This window comes from Pelophylax lessonae (assembly GCF_965119305.1).
Source record: "Pelophylax lessonae genome assembly, chromosome: 2".
NCBI lineage: Eukaryota > Metazoa > Chordata > Amphibia > Anura > Ranidae > Pelophylax > Pelophylax lessonae.
Window position 1 is genome coordinate 317,132,690 of NC_138769.1, and position 23,631 is coordinate 317,156,320.

Here is a 23,631-nt window from a genome sequence, read left to right on the forward strand (position 1 = left end):
TGATGGAGGCCGATCAGTCCTCCTTGCCGGCTGGCATGAGGGCCCTGGGTCTGATGGTCTCCACCTTCGAAGCTGTCCTGTTCAGTCTCACATGAGACAGCTGCAGAAAGAGATTCTGTCAGAATGGAACAGAGAGCCTCAGTCATTGGACCAGAGGATTTGGTTAAACCATCTCACGAAATCGGCTCTCTTGGTGGCTCCAATCGCCTGTCCTATGCCAGGGCAAGTCCTTCCTGCTGGTGTTTTGGACGGTGGTCACCACGGACGTCAGGCTGGGGTGGAGTGCTGGGGAAGCTCTGTGCCCAGGGAACTTGTACGACAGAAGTGTCTTCCTTGCCAATCGGTATCCTGGAGCTGAGAGCAATTAAGCTCTGCCTGCTTCACTGGACGAGTCGGTTATGCGGCTCTCCGGTTCGGGTCCAGTCGGACAATGCCACAGTCATGGCTTACATCCATCATCAAGGGGGCACCAGGAGTGCCCTGGCGGCCAAGGAGGTGGCCGAGATTCTGGTATAGGCGGAACACAATGTTCCAGCTCTTTCCGCGGTCCACATCCCGGGTGTGGAGAATTGGTAAGTGGATTACCTGAGTCGTCAGGTGTTGGATCAAGGGGAGTGGTCCCTGCATCTGGAGGTGTTTCATCTCCTGTGTGCCCGGTGGGGGACTCCGGAGATGGATCTGTTCGCATCTCGCCTCAACAGGAAAGTTCAGAGGTTTGTGGCCAGGTCTTGGGATACTCTAGCCGATGCCATAGATGCTCTGGTGGCTCCTTGGGGTCGGTATCGCCTTTTATATGCCTGCCCTCTGCTCATTCTCCTGCAGAGGTTTCTTCGCCGGGTGGCGATGGAAGGCATTCCGGTCATTCTAGTGGCTCCAGACTCGCCTCGGCGGTCTTGGTACGCAGAACTGGTAAAAATAGTCGTGAATCATCAATGGCGGCAAGATCTTCTATCTCAAGGACCGATCTTCCATCCTGCTTTGCGGTCGCTGGCTTTAACGGCTTTGCTGTTGAAAGCAAGGTGTTGAGGGATAGAGGTCTCTGAATCGGTGATTCCTACCCTTTTGAAGGCCAGGAAGTCGACCCCTAGGAAGATCTATCATTGTATGTGGAAATCGTACATTTCATGGTGTGAATCACTGCAGCTGCACCCTCGCTCTTTTTTCATAGCTAGGGTTCTGGCCTTTTTGCAAAAAGTGGGTTGAGCAGCGCTTGGCATTGGGGCCTGGTGTCGGCCTTGGCTATTTACTTCCAATGTCCGTTGGCTGCTCATAGTTTGATTCGCACCTTCATTCAGGGGGTACGTCATCTGGCCCCTCCGAGGAGACCCCCGTTGCCTCCGTGGGATCTTAATCTGGTTTTGTCTGTTCTTCAAAAGCCTCATTTTGAGAATATTAGGGAGATTTCTCTGATTTCTTTGTCGCAGAAGGTTGCCTTCCTAGTGGCTATCACTTCTGCCCGCAGAGTCCCTGAGTTGGCGGCGTTGTCCTGTCGTTCACCTTATTTGGTGGTCCACAGGGAAAAAGTGGTCCTCCGACCTAATTCATCTTTTCATCCAAAGGTGGTGTCGAATTTTCACCTGAATGAAGACATTGTGTTGCCTTATGTCCTAAGCCTAAACATCACAAATAAGTTGCCTTGCACTCTCTGGGTGTGGTTTGTGTGATAAGAGTTTATCTGACGGTTACTGAGTCCTTCTGAACGTTCCTCGCAAAGGTTTGGCTGTGTCCGCTGAGACCATTTCGAGATGGATCAGGCAGATGGTGGTTCAGGCTTATTCAATTAAGGATCAGGTTCCTCCTTTCCCTGTAAAGGCACATTCTACTAGAGCGCTGAGTGCCTCTTGGGCTTTTCGCCGTAAGGCCTCTGTTGTACAAGTTTGTAAGGCAGCGACTGGTCGTCTGTGCACACCTTTGCCAAATTTTACAAGGTGGATTTGTTGGCAACTTCGGATGCCTCTTTTGGCCGCAAGGTTTTGCAGGCTGCTGTTACATAAGAGAATGTTTGTTTGTACTTCTCTTCTGGGTCTTTTTTCTGGGTGAGCTCCTGTTGCTTAGTTGAGCTCAATGTTGCCCAGTTGCCTAAATTTAGCCTATTGGAGTTGATGTTACTATCTGGTTCTGTTTTTCCCACCCCTCATACCTACACTGCTTTTGGACATCCCACTCAGATCGTGGAGATGAGGCTGCGTCTGTCGACGGACGATGGAGAAAATACGATTTTTGTAAGATCTTACCATAAAAACTTTTTCTCTGGTGTCTGTCGACAGACACAGCACCCACCCCTCTGTTTGGGGTTGGTTCTTTTGTCTTCACTGCTTTTAAACTAAACTGATGTGCTGGATTGTGCAGTGGGGGTTTATGCCTAGAGAGACGGCCCCCTGGGGGTGTGTATTCAAATTATTCCTGCCAAGACTACTCCTGATGGAAGGAGCATAAACCAACTCAGCTCATGGAGATGAGGCTTTTTTTTGTTCCTCCGCAGTTCCTAATAGGAGGTGTAAAGATGCACTTTATTGTATATTATTTCATTATACCATACAAGCCATTTATGTATTTAGCACTTGTGTAGCTAAAACTGTGATTGCAATTCATGAATAATGAATTCATATGTAACATGCAACATACAACCTAAATGAGAAAAGGTTTAATTTGTTCCCACATCTGCAGCTGTTTGACAGGTTTTTTTTTTTTTCATTTCTTCTTTCATTGAGACCAAATGCCTGTGAAGTATTTAACCTCTTCTAATACGTAATTTCCTTGCCTTAGCAACTAAGCTGAGCCGCAGGCGAGTGTCTTGTCGGGAATTGGGAAGCCCAGATTGTGATGGCTGGTTGTGGAAGAAGAAAGAAAATGTCGGTTTCATGTCACAGAAATGGAAACACTGCTATTGTGTCCTAAAAAAAGATAAATTGTACTGGTACAATGGACCTCAGGTATGTTTGTTTAGAGGCTTGTCAACAATCACAAAAATTCTTTAGATATGTTTACTTTCCGTCATATATCAGAATGGGGGTCACACATACGAAGGATGCTTCTCCACACTGCAACAGTCAACATTTGGGGAACCAGCATTTTTAAAGAGAGAGATCTGCTATGGCATCCTTCATACACTCACCGGCCACTTTATTAGGTACACGTTGCTAGTACTGGGTTGGACCCTCTTTTGCCTTCAGAACTGCCTTATTACTTTGTGGCATAGCTTCAACAAGGTTTTAGAAACATTCCTCAGAGATTTTGGTCCATGTTGACATAACATCACGCATTTGCTGCAGATTTGTTGGCTGCACATCCATGATGTGAATCTCCTGTTCCACCACATTCCAGAGATGCTCTATTGGATTGAGATCTGGTGACCATGGAGGCCATTGGCGTACAGTGAATTCATTTTATGTTCAAGAAACCATTTTGAGATGATTTGAGCTTTGTGACATGTTGCATTATCCTGCTGGAAGGAGCCATCAGAAGATGGGTACACTGTAGTCATAAAGGGATGGACATGGTCAGCAACAATATTCAGGTAGGCCTTGGAATTTAAATGCTCAGCTGGTTCTAAGGGGCCCAAAGTGTGCCTGAACCATTTATAAATGATGAATGAATCTATGCTTTCATGTTGTCTACGCCAAATTCTGACCCTACCATCTGAATGTCGCAGCTGCAATTGAGCAATGTTTTTCCAATCTTCTATTGTCCAATTTTGGTGAGCCTGTGCAAATTTCTTTCTGTTCTTAGCTTACAGGAGTGGCACCTGGTGTGGTCTTCTGCTGCTGTTGTCCATCTGATTCAAAGTTCGATGTGTTTGTGCATTCAGAGATGGTATTCTGCATACCTTGGTTGTAAAGAGTGTTTTTTTGATTTACTGTGTCCGTTCTATCGTCTCGAACCAGTCTGCCCATTCTCCTCTGACATCACCAAGGCAACCATTCTCTGTAAACCTGGTTGTGCGTGAAAATCCCAGTAGATCAGCAGTTTTTTAAATACTCAGACCAGCCCGTGGCAATGTTCAAAGTCACCTAAATCCCCTTTCTTCTCCATTCTGATGCTCGGTTTGAACTTCAGCAAGTCGTCTTCACCACGTCCTAGATGCCTACATGCATTTACTGCCATGTGATTGGCTGATTAGCAATTTGTGTTAACAAGCAATTGAACAGGTGTACCTAATAAAGTAGCCGGTGACTGCATTTCTCTCATGACAAGTTTTCTTTAACTTCCCCTTAACACTTCTTTAAATCTCCTGTGTTTTTCTTCAAAATGATGTATGTTTGTATGCATGCTCTTTGTAGCCTGCTGTTTTTCTAACCTTCTCTCACAATCACAATTTTTAGGATGAGAAAGCTCTGGGAATGTTAAAACTCTCTGCATATTTTTTGGAGAGCCCGTTGGAATCGAAGCACAAAAAGAAATAGTAAGTGCATGCAGCAACCAAATTAGATGTGATCAAGTAAGCAGAGTAACTGCCAGTGTATCTATACATATCTTCTCTTCTTGTGTCTTCTCAGTGAATTTCAGCTTACTCATCAGCTGTACAAGCCATTTATATTTGCTGCAGATAATCTGACAGATATGAACAAGTGAGTTGATTGAATTGTTTTTCTAAACGTCAGCTTTAGTCAGTTTGGTTAATGAGAGAGCATTCACATATTTTACTGCCTTTCCTTTTTAGTGGGGTTACACTTGTTATATTTAAACCCCAAATAATGCTTATTAACCTGGCCTACATTCTAAATTAACATAATGTTTTCCCGGGACAGCTGTCTGGTGTTCATCTTTCATTTTGTTCTGCAAAGGTGAACTAACACTTTAAATGAGTTGCACTTTAATACTGATCCTTTTTAGGAATGTTTTATGTAACATTATAAGGGCATACTAGCAACCCTTATCATAGGTTATCCCAGTATTTGCATTATATATTGTATCTCGTATATACAATCACTGTCCCCTAGGGTTAGTTCACATCATAAAAGGTGCATCTGATTTTTACAATTGTGCCCTACCGAGCTGCATAGAACTGTAGTACCATGTGTTTTGGTAGTCACAAACGCACCTGCATTTGTTAGATGTGTGGGGGTGCCAATAATTCCTAATGGCACCCACAGACATCTGCAGAGGACAGTGCGTTTCTGTGCAGTACAGGAAACATTTGTGTAAATGCACCTTAAGTGGTGTGAACCAGAGCTTTATGCTATGTATGCCATATGATTTTTTTCTTATATTATGAATGTATTGGTTGCTGTCTAATACCATAAACAAAGATTCAGCCATAAACCTAAAAACAAAAAATTTGTATATTTCAGTTTGCCAATCCTTAAATGTTATGGTTACATAGGTTTTCTTTTTTAGACATTTTCTTTATTTTTGTCTGATAATTCAGCCAATACCATCCTTATGGTAATTGTACAGGACACAGGCAACATTATCATACACCATCGGTATAGGTGGGTATCTTTTAGATGATTGGACTCTGGCAAGTATTTTGAGGACAACCCCCTCTGGGATGCCTTTTGATATATCTCTATCCCATTATGTGAGTCCTCACTTTTTTGCTAGTGGCTGAAGGTGATGGACCTCTGCTCTCTTGCTGAGTAATCAGCTTCTCTAGTTTATTTTTCTTTATTATTTTATTAGAACTATTCACTCAATACCTCACTGTCTTCTAATGCCTACACAAGCAGCTTATTCAGATAGGTAAAACCTTGGGAGTCGTTCCTGAACCTTGTGCTTTTGAGGTCTATAATATTGCTTTGGGCACTGGACCTGTGTGGGGCACACAACCAGGGGCGTATCTACCGTAAGTGAAACAAGGCATTTGCCTGGGGCGGCCTTTTTCAGGAGGGGGGGGGGGGGCAGACGTCCATACTGTTGGCATTACAGTGGTATTGTTTTTGGAGCTGGTAGTTGGCTCTCTTGTAATAGCGATCTGAGTGGCTTACTTACAAGCAGCGGGAGGGGATGACCCCCCCCCCCTCTGTCTTCTGCAGCTCTCCCGTGCCACCCAGAGACCTGAGCAACCAGCTGGCTTGTCTATCAGGTGTTCATAACAGTAAACCGTAAGCGATGACATGACATCACTCCCGGTTTACTTGGGAACCATTGGAGCCAAGCGAAAGTGTTCAAAAACCCTGATCTTGGTGTTTTTAATGTTTTAAGTGCACAGGAGGTACTTGGGGGGGGGGGGGGGGGTCTTACAGATCTCTCCCTAGAGAGTAGCTATCACTGCCTGTTGCTGTCACAAGGATGTTTCCATACAAAAAAATATTAAAAAAATCACAAAAAAATAAAATCTAGATGGAGAAATCACAAAGTGGAGGAAGCACCATCCACATCTAAGCAACCAGTCTTTTTTGGTTTCTTTCAAAATGCCACAGAAGACCCAGGCAGAGGATCTTCCCAAACAGCAAATCAGAAAATATTAGAAAGAGCTTTTGCACCAAGTTGCCACCGTCACTGAGGACACCGAACTGATTTTTGGCTGTCTGAGTGACCGTTTTTATCACCAGCTAAAACCTTTTGCATTAGTACTGCTGGCTATGTCAACTTCTCAAGCCTTTGCAGAGAGTGTAGTCAGTGTCACAGATGACCTCTCTAGGGGCTAGCGGAAAAGCGCAAGGGTCATGTTGGCACGAAGTGCTTTCGTTAAAATCGAAACGCATAGATATGTTTTTATTCTCCTGGTATTTTTATTTCTAACATAAGAAGCATACTTAATACTTTTAATAGTCAATTCAATTCATAGGAAAAATACACAGGCCACAAATGCCATTTGTATGTGGAACTATAACAACCACTACTTTTTATCAACTCCTCTTTCTCTTAGCCAAACTCTTAGCATTGAAAAATTTGACGAGGTAAATATCACACTAATGGAAAAGGGAAAAACAGATTAGTAACTGTCAAATAGGGCAGCCTTACATCAGGGTCCTGCCCCTAGGGTAGTCTTTTTAGTGTGATTAGTGTGATATTTACCAATGTCATTGCAAATGCAGAGAGAGAGAGGAGTTGATAAAATGTGGTGACTGTTCTAATCCACACACTAATGGCATTATAGTAGACTGTACTGCACTTTTTCTTTGAATGAATCTGAGAATTAGAACTGTTGAAATAATAAACTGATTTTTATTGTAGAAATAAGCATTGCCCTCGAGTGTTAGTTTATTATGCTGTGACAGTACATTTTAATACCATACATAAGAACATATTACATTTTTTTTACTCCAGAAGTAAATAATGAGTTTGGAATTTGTAGAGAAATGCTTAAATAATGCATTACAATTTAAACCCATTAAATTTTCAAAAACTAAAATGTACTGAAGATATTAGTTGACAAAAATGTAGGTCATTCAAAGTGTGACCGTGCTGAAAGCTGAAAATTTGCCTGGGCAGGAAGGGAGTGAAAGTGCCCTATATTGAATTGGTCGAACATTTGATATGTTTTCTAGTTTTTTGTGAAAAAAAAAAAAAAAATATGGGTTTGAGATTTGCAAAACATTGCTTTCTGTTTTTAAGTAGATACACATTGTTCCAACTTTTTTTTTTTTGGCATTTGGGTTGGATGAAAATGTTTCCTGTGCCCTGTACTATACTCCAATATGGAATTTACAAGCAAGTCAAATTTTTTTTTTTTCTTTTTTTTTTTTTCTTTTTTTTTTTTTATTGTCTTAGGCTGGCTCCACTCTGCGGAGGAGCAACAGAGCCACCCTTAATAAATAAGTTCACTTTAAAAAAAAAAAAAAAAAAATACAGGCACATTTTTTTTTTTTTTTTGCAGGTAAATAGTTTGCATTTCATTATTTTTTGTAGTAGGAGCCTGTAAAGCATTGCACCTTCGTTCAGAAGGTCGCTGATGCCATGCAGGTCTCCTATACACTGTCAGTGTTAACTGCTTGCCTTTACATCCCGTACGGGCATAGAGAGTTAAAAAATTACAGACCTACTGGCCAGCTCACCATATAAAAATAAAGATAAAATAAGAAAACAAATGCAGCTACCACATTGAGGACCGGTTCACTCCACAATTTCTGTGTTCTGGATGTGTTTTTGCATATGGGTTTTACAAAAGTTTTTTTTTTTTTTTTATGGGTTTTTCAGTGCGTTACAGTTCTTTTTTTTTTTTTCTTCTTTTTTTTTTTTACTCTTTTTATTTTTTATCTTGACACTTGAAAAATCTTAGGACAATGTGTGCTCAGGTGTGTTTATATGTATTTTGCTGTGTTCCAGATGCATTCCATACAGAACTGCACTGGAACTGACTGCACTGGTGTAACTTTCTGGCCTTACTTAAGATTCCACAATTTTGTTTATGGTCTAAAGTCTGGACTTTTTACCACATCTGACAACGTTGTCTATTTTTATATGGTGTGTTTGGAGGTCTTGTCTTTCATCTGATGTGATTTTTTTTTCATACATTTCATTACAAATTAAAGTTTATCTCTAGTTATATTATCTGGATCAGGCATGCAGGACTGCTGTTAAAAATGATGGGGCCCCGTACAGCCTACCTGATAGGGTGCCTTCAACCACTCCCTTGACCCCACCCATCCCTGTCCCAACCCCTGACCCTGTCTGGAAACAAAATGCAGGTTTGTTGCTGTTTACTAATGCGTACGGGCCAAGGTGTGCGTTCGCGATTGCGCATAAGCACCAAAGAGCAGGGGCAGTTACATTTTTTTAATTTTATTAAAAATGTAAAAATGTCACTCTGTATCTTTTAATTTTTTTTTTTCTTTGTTTTCACAAGGGGTAAAAATTCTCTCTTGTGATAGCATGAGCCATACCAGGTCTTCTTTTTATTGAGAGATTTGGGTCATTTAGACCCCATATCTGTCCTCTGGCCTCCAAAGCATCCGATTAAACCAAGATGGGTTTGGTCAGATGCTTGTTCAAGCCGGTAATGGCTTGTTTACGTCAGACCCAAACCGGAAGCAACATCCTTGTTGCTTCTGGTTTCTGACGTCACACAGTGGGAGGAACAACATCCATCCCTCTCACTGTGTCCCAGGAGCCGAATGCTACTGGTTGCATCGTAAATGCAGGGGTGGGACCCCCTTCCACTACCTGTAAAAGTAATCTAGGGGTTTCTTAGCCCCTAGGATTACATTTACTTTGTGCAGAATTGCTGGGGCTAAAAAATGATCTTTCGATCTTTGCTGCAGTGATGACCCAACTATCACCCTTCCAAACTAGTGGTGTACTGGTATGTCGCTAGACAGTAAATGGTTAAAGGGGATTGGTTTGGGGAGCTCCACTGCACGTTTACTGCTCCCCAAACTTAAGTGTGAAGAAGCGTCTCACTGTCTTATGATCATTAGCATTACAAAAATCATCACAGGCAGCACAGTAAGCTTGTGCTCTATCATGGCTCTGTCGCATGGCTGTTGTTTGCTGACTTTAACTTATGGCTGTACTGAGTGTTAGACTGTAACACAGCACAGCCATAGCAAAGTCAACAGCCATGTGACATAGTGCTATGATAGAGCACAAGCTTACTGTGCTGCCTGTGATGATAATTTTGGTAATGCTAATAACGTGCTGTGCTGGGAGATGCACAATAGGACACAGTGAGGATTCTGTGCTCTATTATTCACTCACTGTGTCCATTGCAGCCACGATCTCCTTCAGATGCTACCTGTCAGAAAGTAAGAGTTGGAGTTTGGTGCCGGATGGAGAATCATAGTATCACTCCGCCAGCCGGAACTAATTGAGTAGCATGGCGGCATGGTATACATGTGCCCCAAAAATGAAGAACCAGTCCCTCCTCTATGCACCTGGGCCCCCCTGTTGACCTGATGGGGCCCAGGAAAATGGTATAACCCTGCTCCATAAACAAGTAGGAGCGGGGTAGAAGTTTAGCAAGCTCAATTTTTTTAGTTCAGCAATTAACTGTAATGCTGCCTGGACCCAGCAGTGTTGCTAATGAGACTGGGCCCGGTACAACAGGGCTGGTTGTACTGCCCTATTAGTGGCCCTGCGTGCATGTACCTTCTTTTACATGGCTCCTTTCCATGTCTTATTCAATTTTTTTTAGGTCCCTTGGAATACATGAAAAACACTGCGCATGCATTTTTGATTGCACACACTCCCTGTGGTTGTATATACATTGCCTTGACAGGCTGCTGCCTGTCAGATAAAAAGCAGACAGCACCAGATTGCTTTCACACCCCCTTATAACGTGCGCCCCCACCATGTATCCTAAGCTCTGCTTGTCTATCTGTGGGCCCAGACAGGCACAGCAGGTGCCACTGGGGAAGGGAGTGGAGCGGACCCATGTCTGCTCTCCTCAACGTCTTGTTGCTGACCCTGAAGAATAGTGTTTAATGTTGCCTCCGGGTCCCCCTGTCAGTTTCCCTGGTCAGTATGGGCGGGAAAGAATGTAATGCAATGCGATCTGCACTGCATTAAATTCAGTGAAGCACAGGGGAGACATCTAGGGTCTTTTAGACCCCAGATGTCTCATTAAAAATAAACTGTCACCAAATATTCATGACCTAGGGGACTTTTTGTCCCCTATGTGATGAAAAAATAAGTTAAAGTGGTTTTTAAAGGCTCAAGGTTCTTTATGCATGAAGGTAAAAATACAGCAGCCCCCCCCCCCCCCTAAAACTTACCGGAGCCCCATCTCAATCCAGCGATGTGCATGAGAATCTCGGCTTCTCCAGTGAGCCAATGAGGGGACCGAAGGGATTTGGCCAAGCGGTGGCTCTGTGTGTGAATAGACACTCGAACGAGCCTGCTTGGGTGCACCCATTGCAAGCTGCTTGCCCTGGGGGCAGGAGGGAGGGGCTAAGAGCACCGGTGAGGGACCCTAGAAGAGGATCAGGCTGCTCTGTGCCAAACCACTGTAGAGAGCAGGTAAGTATGACCTGTTTGCTATTAAAAAATTAAAAGTAAAAAATGACACCAAAGCATATAAAATCCTGCCTCCCCTAATTTTTTTAGGCCACTACCACGTAAACGCATGAAAATGTTGATTACGATACACGTTATTATCGCCATCCACGCCGGAGTGGAAGCAATGTTTCTAGCACCAGACCTTGCTAAACTGATTGCCTATAGGGGGCTATTAAAGAATAACCTATAGAAGATATAGGGTACTGAAGTTTGTTACCATTTCACGAGTGCATGTAAATTTAAGGTTTGATATGTGGGGTATCCGGTGCAACCTCATCTTTTTATATTTTATCTTAGTGGGAATATTGTTAAACATAAAAAAATTATTATATATATATAATAGTGCTTTGCAAAAGTATTCGGCCCCCTTGAACTTTTCGACCTTTTGCCACATTTCAGGCTTCAAACATAAAGATATAAAACTGACATTTTTTTGTGAAGAATCAACAAGTGGGACACAATCATGAAGTGGAACGAAATTTATTGGATATTTCAAACTTTTTTAACAAATTAAAAAACTGAAAAATTGGGCGTGCAAAATTATTCAGCCCCCTTAAATTAATACTTTGTAGCGCCACCTTTTGCTGCGATTACAGCTGTAAGTCGCTTGGGGTATGTCTCTATCAGTTTTTCACATCAAGAGACTGACATTTTTGCCCATTCCTCCTTGCAAAACAGCTCGAGCCCAGTGAGGTTGGATGGAGAGCGTTTGTGAACAGCAATTTTCAGTTCTTTCCACAGATTCTCGATTGGATTCAGGTCTGGACTTTGACTTGGCCATTCTAACACCTGGATATGTTTATTTGTGAACCATTCCATTGTAGATTTTGCTTTGTTTTGGATCATTGTCTTGTTGGAAGACAAATCTCCGTCCCAGTCTCAGGTCTTTTGCAGACTCCATCAGGTTTTCTTCCAAAATGGTCCTGTATTTGGCTCCATCCATCTTCCCATCAATTTTAACCATCTTCCCTGTTCCTACTGAAGAAAAGCAGGCCCAAACCATGATGCTGCCACCACCATGTTTGACAGTGGGGATGGTGTGTTCAGGGTGATGAGCTGTGTTGCTTTTACGCCAAACATAACATTTTGCATTGTTGCCAAAAAGTTTGATTTTGGTTTCATCTGACCAGAGCACCTTCTTCCACATGTTTGGTGTGTCTCCCAGGTGGCTTGTGGCAAACTTTAAACAACACTTTTTATGGATATCTTTAAGAAATGGCTTTCTTCTTGCCACTCTTCCATAAAGGCCAGATTTCTGCAGTATACGACTGATTGTTGTCCTATGGACAGAGTCTTCCACCTCAGCTGTAGATCTCTGCAGTTCATCCAGAGTGATCATGGGCCTCTTGGCTTCATCTATGATCAGTCTTCTCCTTGTATGAGCTGAAAGTTTAGAGGGACGGCCAGGTCTTCGTAGATTTGCAGTGGTCTGATACTCCTCCCATTTCAACATTATTGCTTGCATCCTTGGGATGTTTAAAGCTTGGGAAATCTTTTTGTATCCAAATCCGGCTTTAAACTTCTCCACAACAGTATCTCGGACCTGCCTGGTGTGTTCCTTGTTCTTCATGATGCTCTCTGCACTTTAAACGGACCTCTGAGACTATCACAGTGCAGGTGCATTTATACGGAGACTTGATTACACACAGGTGGATTCTATTTATCATCATTAGTCATTAAGGTCAACATTGGATCATTCAGAGATCCTCACTAAACTTCTGGAGAGAGTTTGCACTGAAAGTAAAGGGGCTGAATAATTTTGCACACCCAATTTTTCAGTTTTTTATTTGTTAAAAAAGTTTGAAATAGCCAATAAATTTCATTCCACTTCATTATTGTGTCCCACTTGTTGATTCTTCACAAAAAATTAGTTTTATATCTTTGTTTGAAGCCTGAAATGTGGCAAAAGGTGGCAAAGTTCAAGGGGGCCGAATACTTTGGCAAGGCACTGTGTATATGTATATATATATATATATATGTGTGTGTGTGTGTGTGTGTGTGTGTGTGTATGTGTATATAATTACATATTGTTTTTGTGATTAATCACTATGCTTTAATTATGTTCAATTTGTAACAATGAAAATAAATCCTGCATATCGGGTATTTACATTACGATTGATAACAGTAGCAAAATTACAATTATGAAGTAGCAACAAAAATAATTTTATGGTTGGGGGTCACCACAACATTAGGAACTGTATTAAAGGGTCGCGGCATTAGGAAAGTTGAGAACCACTGCTCTAGATTGTCTGTCTGCTTTCAGACACCTATATAATGTTTTGGGGGATTTATGCAATCTTCAGGCCTAAAATTATTTTTTAAACGTGTGTGCAAAAAACCCAAAAGCGGCTCTGGCAACGAAAGGCTTAAATACATTGTGCACTTTGAAAAGTTTTTGTTGTTTTAACTAGGCATAAGTGTAGTGGTGTTCACAGTGTTTCTCACCTTGTAATGATGGGCTCACATGTTGTGGCAGCAGTTTGTAGTGCCTTGGCTGCAGTTTGTAGTGTCTTGACTGATTGATTCCCCTATGTCCATGAATGCATTCACCTAGTTTGTTCCGATTTGCTAAAGGGACAAGACAAATTTTGTCCTGGCTCACTGTGTCCAGTCAATGGTCTTGCCTTTTATTCGTGTTGCATTATAATCATGGGAGTGCTAATGTAATAAAAACACATCTCTTCCCTTCATTGCTTTGTATCTTTGTCTGTCAGTTTTTAAACTACATACAGAGGTGATATATTATTCTGTGCTGCGCCATGCCGCATGCTTAACCACTTAAGCCCCGGAGGATTTGGCTGCTAAAAGACCAGGGGGTTTTTTGCGTTTTTTTACTGCGTGACTTTAACGGACAATTGCGCGGTCGTGCAACGCTGTACCTAAACGAATTTGACGTCCTTTTTTTCCCACAAACAGAGCTTTTTTTTGGTGGTATTTGATCACCTGTGTGATTTTTTGATCATGCGCTATAAACAAAAAAAGAGCGTAATTTTTGCAAAAATAATATTTTTCACATTTTTTTATATGAAATTCCCCAAAAAAAAAAATGTAAAAATCAATTTTTTTTTAACATTTTCGGCCAATTTGTTTTATGCTACATATGTTTGGTAAAATAAATCGCAAAAAGCGTATTTTGATTGGTTTGCGCAAAAGTTATTGCGTTTACTAAGGGAAAGATTTTTGTCATTTTTGTTTGTTTTTTTTTTTTTTTACGCGTAATGGCGGCGATCTGCGTTTTTTTTTTTTTTTTTTTGCGACATTGCGGCGGACAGATCGGACCCTTGACTGACATTTTTGACACTTTTGGGGTTACCAGTGACATCACTACAGTAATCAGTGCTATACATATGCACTGTTACTGTAAAATGACACTGGCAGTGAAGGGGTTAAATTTTTTTGAGAGGGAGGGGTTGTGTGTGTCCCTAGGGGCGTGATTCTAACTGTGATTGGCTGTGGCTTGAGGTGTAAGAACAGTGATCAATGGTCCTACATAGTAGAACCGTATGATCACTATTCTTACACAGGGGAGAATGACAGGCGGCTTGCTTACATTAGCCGCCTGCCTTTCTCCTGCTCTAACGGACGATCGCGAGTGACCGGCAGACATCGGGTCCGCCAGGCACACGCGTGGGGGGGGGGGGTCCGTGACCGCGCGGGAGCGCGCCTCCGGCAGCGCGCGCGCGCTCGCTCCCTAGGACCTCACAGGCTAGCGACGTAGCCCTTATTTAGGGCGGTCGGCAAGCGGTTAAACTACATACAGAGGTGATATAATAATCTGTGCTGCGCCATGCCGCATGCTTAAACACAAACAAACTGCTTTACTCTACTATAGACTGTACATACAGGCCAATAAATGGCACTATGTAATTCCATGATTAATGTACATCTTGTGCAGGTGAAAAAAAACGGGACGGATGGGAAAGTTTTTTTATAATGCTTTTAATTCGGTGCATTGGGAGTCGCGTTTGTGCATTTTATTATTTATTTATTTTTTTTTTACCAAATATGAGTATTGTGGTATCGGTGGGGGAGTGCCACTTTGTTTGATTCAGTTACTTCTTTATATCTTTCATAGGTGGGTGACCAGTCTGGTTAAAACACTGCAGAAATATAAAATGCACGTAAACCCCAATAATTCACGAGAAGAAGGTATGCAAGAAAATAATGTTGAAATATTAGGCATGCCTGGGGGAAAAAAGCTTCCTGCATCTGAGCCTGATGTGGAGAAAGGGGATTAATTTCATGCCTTGAGGCCCTCTGCTGTCTGTCGTCCATTTCTACATGTGTGAAAATAAAGCTGTGCTTTTTCCTAATTTATTGTATTTCAATCAAATGAAACCTACATTTTGTTTTTGTCTTTTTTTTTTTTTTATGTGATGTTTTTGATTCACATTTGCAAAGAAAGTTGGAATACAGCCTTATTTAGGGGTTGCTTTGTGCATATTGAACTTTTTTGTGCTTTTATCTGCATTTTTAAATGTGTGTTATTTGTTTTGTTTTTTTTTTTTTATATATATTTTTTTCATGCGGTATTCAAAGTGAAACAAATATTTAGTATAGATATTTATTGTCCGAAGTACAGCTGCATTAATGCATGCATGGTTTGTCAATTTTTGTGCCCTTAACATTAATTTCACTAGGTGTTCTATATCTTTAAAAACTATGCTAAGCTGAGGCAAGTTAATGTGAACCAGTCACAGTGTTTCTGTAGATTTCTACTTTCTTTATGCAGAAAGTGTGAATATCTTCTGTTTTTGTTCTATTTTTGATAAAATGGAACGGTGCTTTAACTTTCCATATGCCAAACGTAAAGGTCTTAAGAGTTCGGAAACATCGGCATGGCGAGTGGCAATGAATGGAGATCACTTTGAAGACAGATTTCATCACCTATCTGTGACAACCCAAGGGGTGCAATGCAATTTGCCTTTTTCTTATTAAGCATGAACTTCTTATAGGAACAGGCCATACCCATTTCCACAAATAAGCAAAAGATGTTTCATAAGAATTGTAAGAGGGAAAATACAGAGCAAAATAATTGAGGATTATGATGTGATGTATATGGTTTGTATATGTAAATGTATGCTTTTTTCCTTAGATTGTTACAGTGAAACAGAGGCAGAGGATGATGAGCAATTCAAAACTCAAGATGTGGTAGGTTGTGATTTGTTTTTCATCATATCCTTTTCTGCAGAATAGCCCTATAAAAAAAATAATTGGGGTGCAATAACTTTCAGTGCCAGATCATTCTTGTCCAGGGTTTTTGACTCAAAACAAATGGAAAAAGTAGGACCCCAACCTTTCCATCCATGACATTTCAGCTGACCCCCCCAAAAAAAAAAAATTATTATATATAGTGCACATGTGATTATCAGTGCCAAGTCCATCCAAAAATCATTTGTGTGCAAATTTATATAGTGCAATGTCCTCCATAGAGTGCAATTACCTACACAAAACACTTCACCCCCTTTTGCAAGTCGACGACTCAGATGTTATTGACCCCCTTCTTTTTTTTAAATATTTTTTATTTGTTTTTAACATCACACACGGGTAACAAACAACATATACATGAGAGAGAAGGTATGGTTCCCTTAGGCCCGATGAATAACTTCTTCCTAAACATACAGACCAAAAATAATTATAATTGGAATGGATTGGCATGAAGGCAACAGTTACCTAAACCGTAATATTAAGAGAGGACACATCAATCAGAGGCCGTTGAAGGTTCAGCTTCTCTTCAGTCTCTGTTGACATAGGTATTTTTGTAGAGAGGCAAACTGTTGTTGACAAGCTGTTTCCAAAAAGTAAGGGGTGGAGGAATGGGCTTTTTTCAGTGCAGGGCAATGGCTTTTCTGGCATAAAACAGGAGCAAGCTGACTAGGGTGCATCCCGCCACAGTGAGAATTAAAGGTTCAATCAGACCCAGAATACAAATAGACATGGAAGGTTGCAGAGATATGGCACCAACCAGATGGATGAAAGCCATCAGCTCCTCCCAGAACTTGACAATGACTGGGCAGGTCCAAAAAATATAGGTAAAATCTCCCGGCCCCCCCCCCCCCCCCCACACCACCACCACTCGGGGGAAAAGCTGGGGTTCATTTTGTTCAATATTTAAGGGGTGAAGAAAGCATGGTGGACCAATTTAAACTGGCGTAGATGGTCTCTTAAGGAAATCAGGGACCGAAAGGGAAAGTCCCATTTATCATCCCAGTCGTCATCTTCAAGGTCTGGAATATCACATTGCCATATGGCCATAAGACCCTCAAGGACAGGCAGAGATACCAGGACAAGGTGGGAGTATAGTCAGGAGGTAGGTTTCTCTACACAGTCCGATCTTAATACATCCTCTAGCGTTGATTGCACAACTTAGGGGGCAGAGTGGGAGAAATTGCTGTGGAAGGCATGGGAGAGTTAAAGGTAACGAAAAACTGACCCCTTAGTTTAATAAGTAGGCCTGACCATACTTTAGGAATGCATCTACATGTGTTAAATCTTCTCTACACTCCTTTCTTTCGTAAATTCATCAACTTCAATGGTGTGTGCAAATAAATCTAGCATAACCAAAAAGGGAGACCATAGTGCTAAACTGAGTTTATTATAGCATAAGGTAAAAACTCACAATAGAGGAGTGCTTGACCAGCAGTAAAGGATAGCCATTTCAGTTATCTCTGTGTGTGGTGATGATGATGTACCTTAGCCCTATCCAGCATGTTTTTACACAGACTGACTTTTTCAACAGCAGGCTTCTCCTTTCCCAAGCCCTGTATTCCCTCACCCACCAAAAAATTACACTTAAAGGAACCCTGTACTATGCTGGTGGGCAGTAGTGGGATGCGGGCGGCCCCTCCTGATTTCCTCTACCTTCTTCACCCCCTTGACTTCACTCTGTGGACATTCTCCTGCTTTATCCCACCTTCCCTCTCTCTATCCCCCTCTTTTGTTATACCACTGGCACCATAAGGCAATCCTTTTTGTGCTTCTTTGTCGTTTTTATGCGCTTCTCAGCAGGAGGCCTGGATATTTACCAATGCCTTACACACTGCACACCATCTTCTAATGCGACGCCAGCTATAGCGTTGTCTCTACCAGTGTTGTCTTTTGTTTTGTCTTTTCTTTTGCTTATGTTACCTCATGTTATACCAAGTTGCTGTTTGTTAAGCTGCGATGCAACCGGGATCCAAGGGACCTGGAGGTTTACATTTCTTATCTGCACTTATTGATATTGATTGTTGTATGCACTTCCTCAAAGTTCACTATCTGTCATGCCTGGGATTTTTCTGTCTGTTTCTTACTCCCATGCTTCTCCCCATATTCTGTAAAACCCTTCTTTTTTAATAAACTAAGATTGAACTAAAGGAACCCTGTACTGAGCGGTATCTGGGTCGGCCATTGCTGACCACTTTCCAACAGTGTTAGATGCTGCTCGGGTGTGTCTGGTGTCAATACTTTAAGAACTCTGAAACGACATACCTGTTCCAGGGCAACATCTTGAAAAACCTTTGAAACATAATAAGAGACAAAAAGCTGGCATTTTCAGAAAGAGAAGTCCTCAATAGCTCAGGCTTAATCTTCTCCCACTGCAGGTTGCCTTTAACCTCTTTCTAACACTTGACATGTAACCCTTAAATTAATCCTGTGCTGTGCATAATAGAGGTTGCCATTGCTGAATTGTCCTTATGAAAATACTAGGTAGGCACTAGCCTGATTGTTATATTATGTCTAATTCTTTCTCAACCATCAACCTGAAACATGCATGTAGAACAGTAATTCTGACTTCACATGCTGCTTTCCTGTAACAGTTCAACGGCCCGGTATCAACTGAAATCAAAAGTTCAGTATTTCTGTCAGATAATTAACATTCTCAGAAGAAGAGTTTGGCAATAGCAACCTCCATATTTTGTACATTATTTCATTCAGCACAGGTTTCCCTAACCTTACCTAAAACTTTAACCCTTACCTCATCCTAAATATCATTTTAACCCCAAGAATTTCCCTTTATAACACTTCAGATACCAGTCAAACAGGCAGGATTGGCATTTCCCAATTTCCCAATACACGACTGGCTCAAACCAAGCTGAGACAATGTCTGTACCGCAGCGGAAGTGGCAGTTGTGTCCTCATTTGAATCCCTATATAATATTTTTTATCAACAACTTACAGGACTTATCAGGTACTGCTATTATGAATACCTTCCTTAGCACTCTCTGATATATTAACTCCACAAGTTATTCCACTGAATGGCCTCTTCCGTTAATAATCTCTTCTGGGGTAATTTGTTACTCTCCTAGTTCCTTGCAGTGTCAAGTGTGGGATTTAGTCTTCCAAAGGCCTAAAATTTCTCCTTCAGTTCCACGAGGTTTAATGAAGGATTTCTGTACAATACAGGCAGAATTTGATTTTTCCACAAAATATTTTCTTTTTTATCCTCACAATAGGCTATTAACAGTCAATAAAAAACCCTCTTAGTGTCACTTTAGCAAACCCCCTTAGCAAATCGCTTACCATCGAAGTCCAAGTTGATCTCTCAAAATTATTTGCAGCTGCTTGGTACTAAATTACTAACTTTTTATAATTGTCTTGAATATAATAAACATACCTTTTAAAGAGAAAAAATAACCTTACCCTAAAATGTAGCTTAACAATTGGTCCCATAAATCTTAGCCTTAGCTTAATCTTAACTTAACAACTAACCCTAACCCCCTAACAGTTAATACCTTCTATGCCATTCTTATTTTCTCCTCGCTGAGCATACTTGAGGTTTCTGTCCCAAGATCGTTGCCTAAAGCAGCCTCTTCCTTCTGTGCTTTAAAAAAAAGGTTACCACTAAGATGCTGGCACCAAAAATCCCTGCCTGATTGGGACACGGTCTAGTAACACAGCAGTCCACAATTATATGTTGTGTTTATATGTTGTGTTTATATGTTGTGTGTGTTTTTTTTTTTGTTTTTTACGACCCAAGGTAGAGGGAGCTTTTTTGACAATGATCAGTGTGTTGAATCTGACCGTTTTTGTTTTTTGCAAATTATGTTTAAAATGTATTCATAGACCTCTAAATATTTTGTTTATCTCTAAATCCCTATTTCAGGTGAAGAAACAAACAGCGCAGTCACCATTGAATAACACACCTGGCACAAGTCCAGTCTCCACTAAGGAAAAGGGGGCAGAAGGTATACAGATAACAAATGTTACCCAATCTCAAGGTCTGATGAGTACAGTAAATGTGAAGTATTTAAGCTTTTGTAGACCTTGAACTTGCTTTACTTTCATAAAAATAAAAATTCAGTTTACGAACTTCAAACTGTAAAACGCCTTTGGAAACCCTGATTGTGATGAGATTTGTTAACCACTTCCATACCGCTTCATTGTAAAATGACGGCGGCAGGAAGCTTTTGTCGATCTGGGCCGACGTCACGGCAGCGCAGCGATCAGGGATGAGGCTCGTCCCTCGGACATAGCCCATCCCCGATCAAGGTAAACAGCCAATGAAAATTGGCTGTTTACCACGTGATCGGCTGTGTCAATCACAACCTATCACATGAGCGGCTCAAGCACGAGCCGCTCGTTCTCTCTGCAATGTGCGCCCCCGGGGGCACGCAGCGATCAGGGACGAGGCTCATCCCTCGGACAGAGCCCATCCCCGATCTAGGTAAAGAGCCAATGAAATTGGCTTTTTACCACGTGACCGGCTGTCAGTCACAGCCGGTCACAGAATGTCAACAGAGAACACGGTAACTAGCTGTCCCCGTGTTGTCCTCCTCACACACTGATCCTGTGTAAGGAGGAGATTGTGGTAACAGCTAGTTACCGAATACAGTGCACCCTAAAACCCACTGATTGCCCCCCCCAATAAAGAGGACCTGTCACCAGCCCATCAGAGTACCCGAGTACCTGTCACCAGCCCATCAGAGTACCCCTAGTACCTGTCACCAGCCCATCAGGTACTCTGATGACAGGTACTCGATTACTCTGATGGGCTGGTGACAGGTACTCGGGTACTCTCATGGGCTGGTGACAGGTATTCGGGTACTCTGATGACAGGTACTCGAGTACTTTGAGTAGCTGTCATCGGAGTAGCTGTCATCGGAGTAGCTGTCATCGGAGTAGCTGTCATCGGAGTGCCCGAGTAGCTGTCATCGGAGTGCCCGAGTAGCTGTCATCGGAATGCCCGAGTAGCTGTCTCCAGCCCAGAGTGCCCGAGTGCCTTTCTGCAGCTCATCAGAGTACCTTTCTGCAGCCCATGCCTCCTAGATTATGTGTTTGGGTGTTTACTTTCCAAAATGGGGTCATTTTGTGCGGGTTTCAATTGTCCTGGGGTTCCAGGGCCTTCAAAAGTGTGATTGGTTGTAATGAAATTATATGTGTAATTTATACTCCTAGAACACCTGACGGTGCTCCTTGCATGTTGGGCCTCTGTATGTGGCTATGCTGTGACAAAGTCCCACATATGTGGTATTGCCATATTCAGGAGGAGTAGAAGAATGTATTTTGGGGTGTCATTTTTGCTATGTACATGCTATGTTTTAGAAATATCTTATAAATTGACAACTTAGTGTAAAAAAAAAAAAAAAAGAGTTTTTTTCCCCACATTTTCCAAAAACTTGTGGAAAAAAATGACATGTTAAAAAGACTCATTATGCCTCATAGAATATATGCCGGGGTGTTTACTTTCCAAAATTGGGTCATTTTGTGGGTAATTCCATTTGTCCTGGTGCTCCAGGGCCTTCAAAAATGTTAGGAAATTCTATGTGTAATTTATGCTCCTAGAACACCTGACGGTGCTCCTTGAATGTTGGGCCTCTGTATGTGGCCAGGCTATGTAAAAGTCTCACACATGTGGTATTGCTATACTCGGGAGGAGTAGCAGAATGTATTTTGAGGTGTAATTGCAAGTATGCATATACTGTGTGTGAGAAATAACTTGTTATTATGACATTATTACAAAAAAAATATATATTTCTCTGTCGCTCATTGACAGACGTAGTCCTCGTTGATTAATAACAACTCGGGTTATGCTGCCCTCTACAGGAGTAGGACTAGACAGGAAAGAAAACGTTCTGGCCACACCCTAGGGGCAGTCCCAGAGGCTGGATGTTGAGATCCAGTGGTCACCCCAGTTCAGCCTACGAGCACGTGCAGGCCATAGCTCCGCGCTGGGTCGGCCGCGACATAGTTCCACTGGACGGGGACTGACCCTGCGAGTTAAACGTCTCGCTGAAACGCCAATGACCATGAGTCACGGCGTCCGTATTGGTCGACAGCCCTCCCACCCCGGTGGAGAGGGGTACTGTCAGGAGTTGGCGCCCGCCTGGTTCCGGTATGGTGAGTAGTATGTTCCCCCTTTTCCCCCTGACGGGTTTTGTGGTGAACGCGGGCCCCTCTCTGAAATGGTAAGGATGGGTCTCCCCTCTATCCTATAACATGTCACAGATCCCCCTATTTGAGTGTGATTTTTGTGAACAAGTAACCAGGAGGCTTGGTTTGGGAGCTGACAATCTAATGTCATTTCAAAACTGTAAAGATGACTGAAGTCAGTGGCAGTACTAGAATATTACTGTGGTAGCATAAGGTATCCTACCTGTCAGAGGTGTTCACAGGGCGATGTCTATGCATGTATAACTGCAGTCCAGATCGCATTCCTCCAGCAAGGGCTGGCACGGACCGCATGCGGCCCACCAGAGTCCGGTACCGCCGGCCAGGCTGATCACCATCCAGGGTGAAGTTTGGGGGGCTGATGCACTCCCACAGGCCGCTAGGCCTTATACAGCATCCCGCAGACCGCTGCTAAGCCGCCGCTATCCTAACAGGCCGCCGCCATTTTCTTGCAGAGCACACGAGGCCGCCATATTGGCTTAGCCTCGTGTCTCCAACATGGGGGCGGCCATGTTTGAGGTGACCAAAACCTCATGGAGCCAGGGGGAGGCGCCGGTAGGCGTGTTAAGGGGCGGAGCCGCCTCCTTTACCCAGGAAATGGGGCCAAAGACTTCCTGTCTGTAACAGGACAGCACTGAGCAAGCTGATGAAAACTTCTGTGCATCAGGGATGAGCCTTGGGGTCTCTCTCTCTCTCTCTCTCTCTCTCTGTGGGGTCCAAAAAGGCAGGTAACACTGAGGGGCGCTGTTGCGACTGGGGGACACAAAAAAAAAAAAAAAAAGTTTTTTACTTTGTCATTTTTTGTCGCTGGCAAGTGTCTTGTATAATCATTGACCCTGCCGCATAGGTATCCCCACCTGATCCCCTCAAGGTGGCCGCAGGACCCTCCAGTACCCCACTTTGTTTTTAATGCATTTTCGGCAGTTTTGGAGTCTTTGGTATCCCGGGTGGAGGTGGCCTGTCAGGGACGGGGGTCAAGAAGCGACCCCGGCCTACCCCTATTGTTTATCTGATACTTCAGATACGGATTCGGAGCTGGTCAATGCAGCTGCAGGTCCCTCTTATGGGGCTGTTGTCTCAGGTAATGTCTCCTCAGCAGTGAGGAGAACGTTTCTGCCTCCGCCATAGCACAAGAGTGGTGGATGCACTAGTTGTGTCCGTCCGGGAAACCTTTGGTCTTGAGGTTATACCGGCAGAGGTAGCTGAGACTGAAATTTCTTTTTGGTACTTGTTAGCCTACCAAAAGGCGAAGGATTTTCCTTTACCCAAATGGGGTCGTTTTGAAACGAACCCCTGTTATTTCCTAACGCATGGCTAGGCGCTATCCGTTTGAGGAATCCCTCTTTAAAGGATAGACGGTACCACCTGCTGTCTTGCCAC

The 23,631-nt window shown here is 42.6% G+C and overlaps 1 protein-coding gene across 1 annotated transcript in view; it reads left to right on the plus strand.

Moving 5' to 3' along the window:
- The window catches only part of CNKSR1 (connector enhancer of kinase suppressor of Ras 1), a 108,732-nt gene that overhangs the window by 71,500 nt on the left and 13,601 nt on the right, over positions 1–23,631 (plus strand). Inside the window, exons 14-19 of the mRNA XM_082247305.1 lie at positions 2,767–2,933; positions 4,323–4,402; positions 4,497–4,568; positions 14,957–15,030; positions 15,977–16,032; positions 19,967–20,048. Coding sequence (XP_082103431.1) covers positions 2,767–2,933; positions 4,323–4,402; positions 4,497–4,568; positions 14,957–15,030; positions 15,977–16,032; positions 19,967–20,048 — 531 coding nt within the window. The remainder of the gene's footprint in view (positions 1–2,766; positions 2,934–4,322; positions 4,403–4,496; positions 4,569–14,956; positions 15,031–15,976; positions 16,033–19,966; positions 20,049–23,631) is intronic.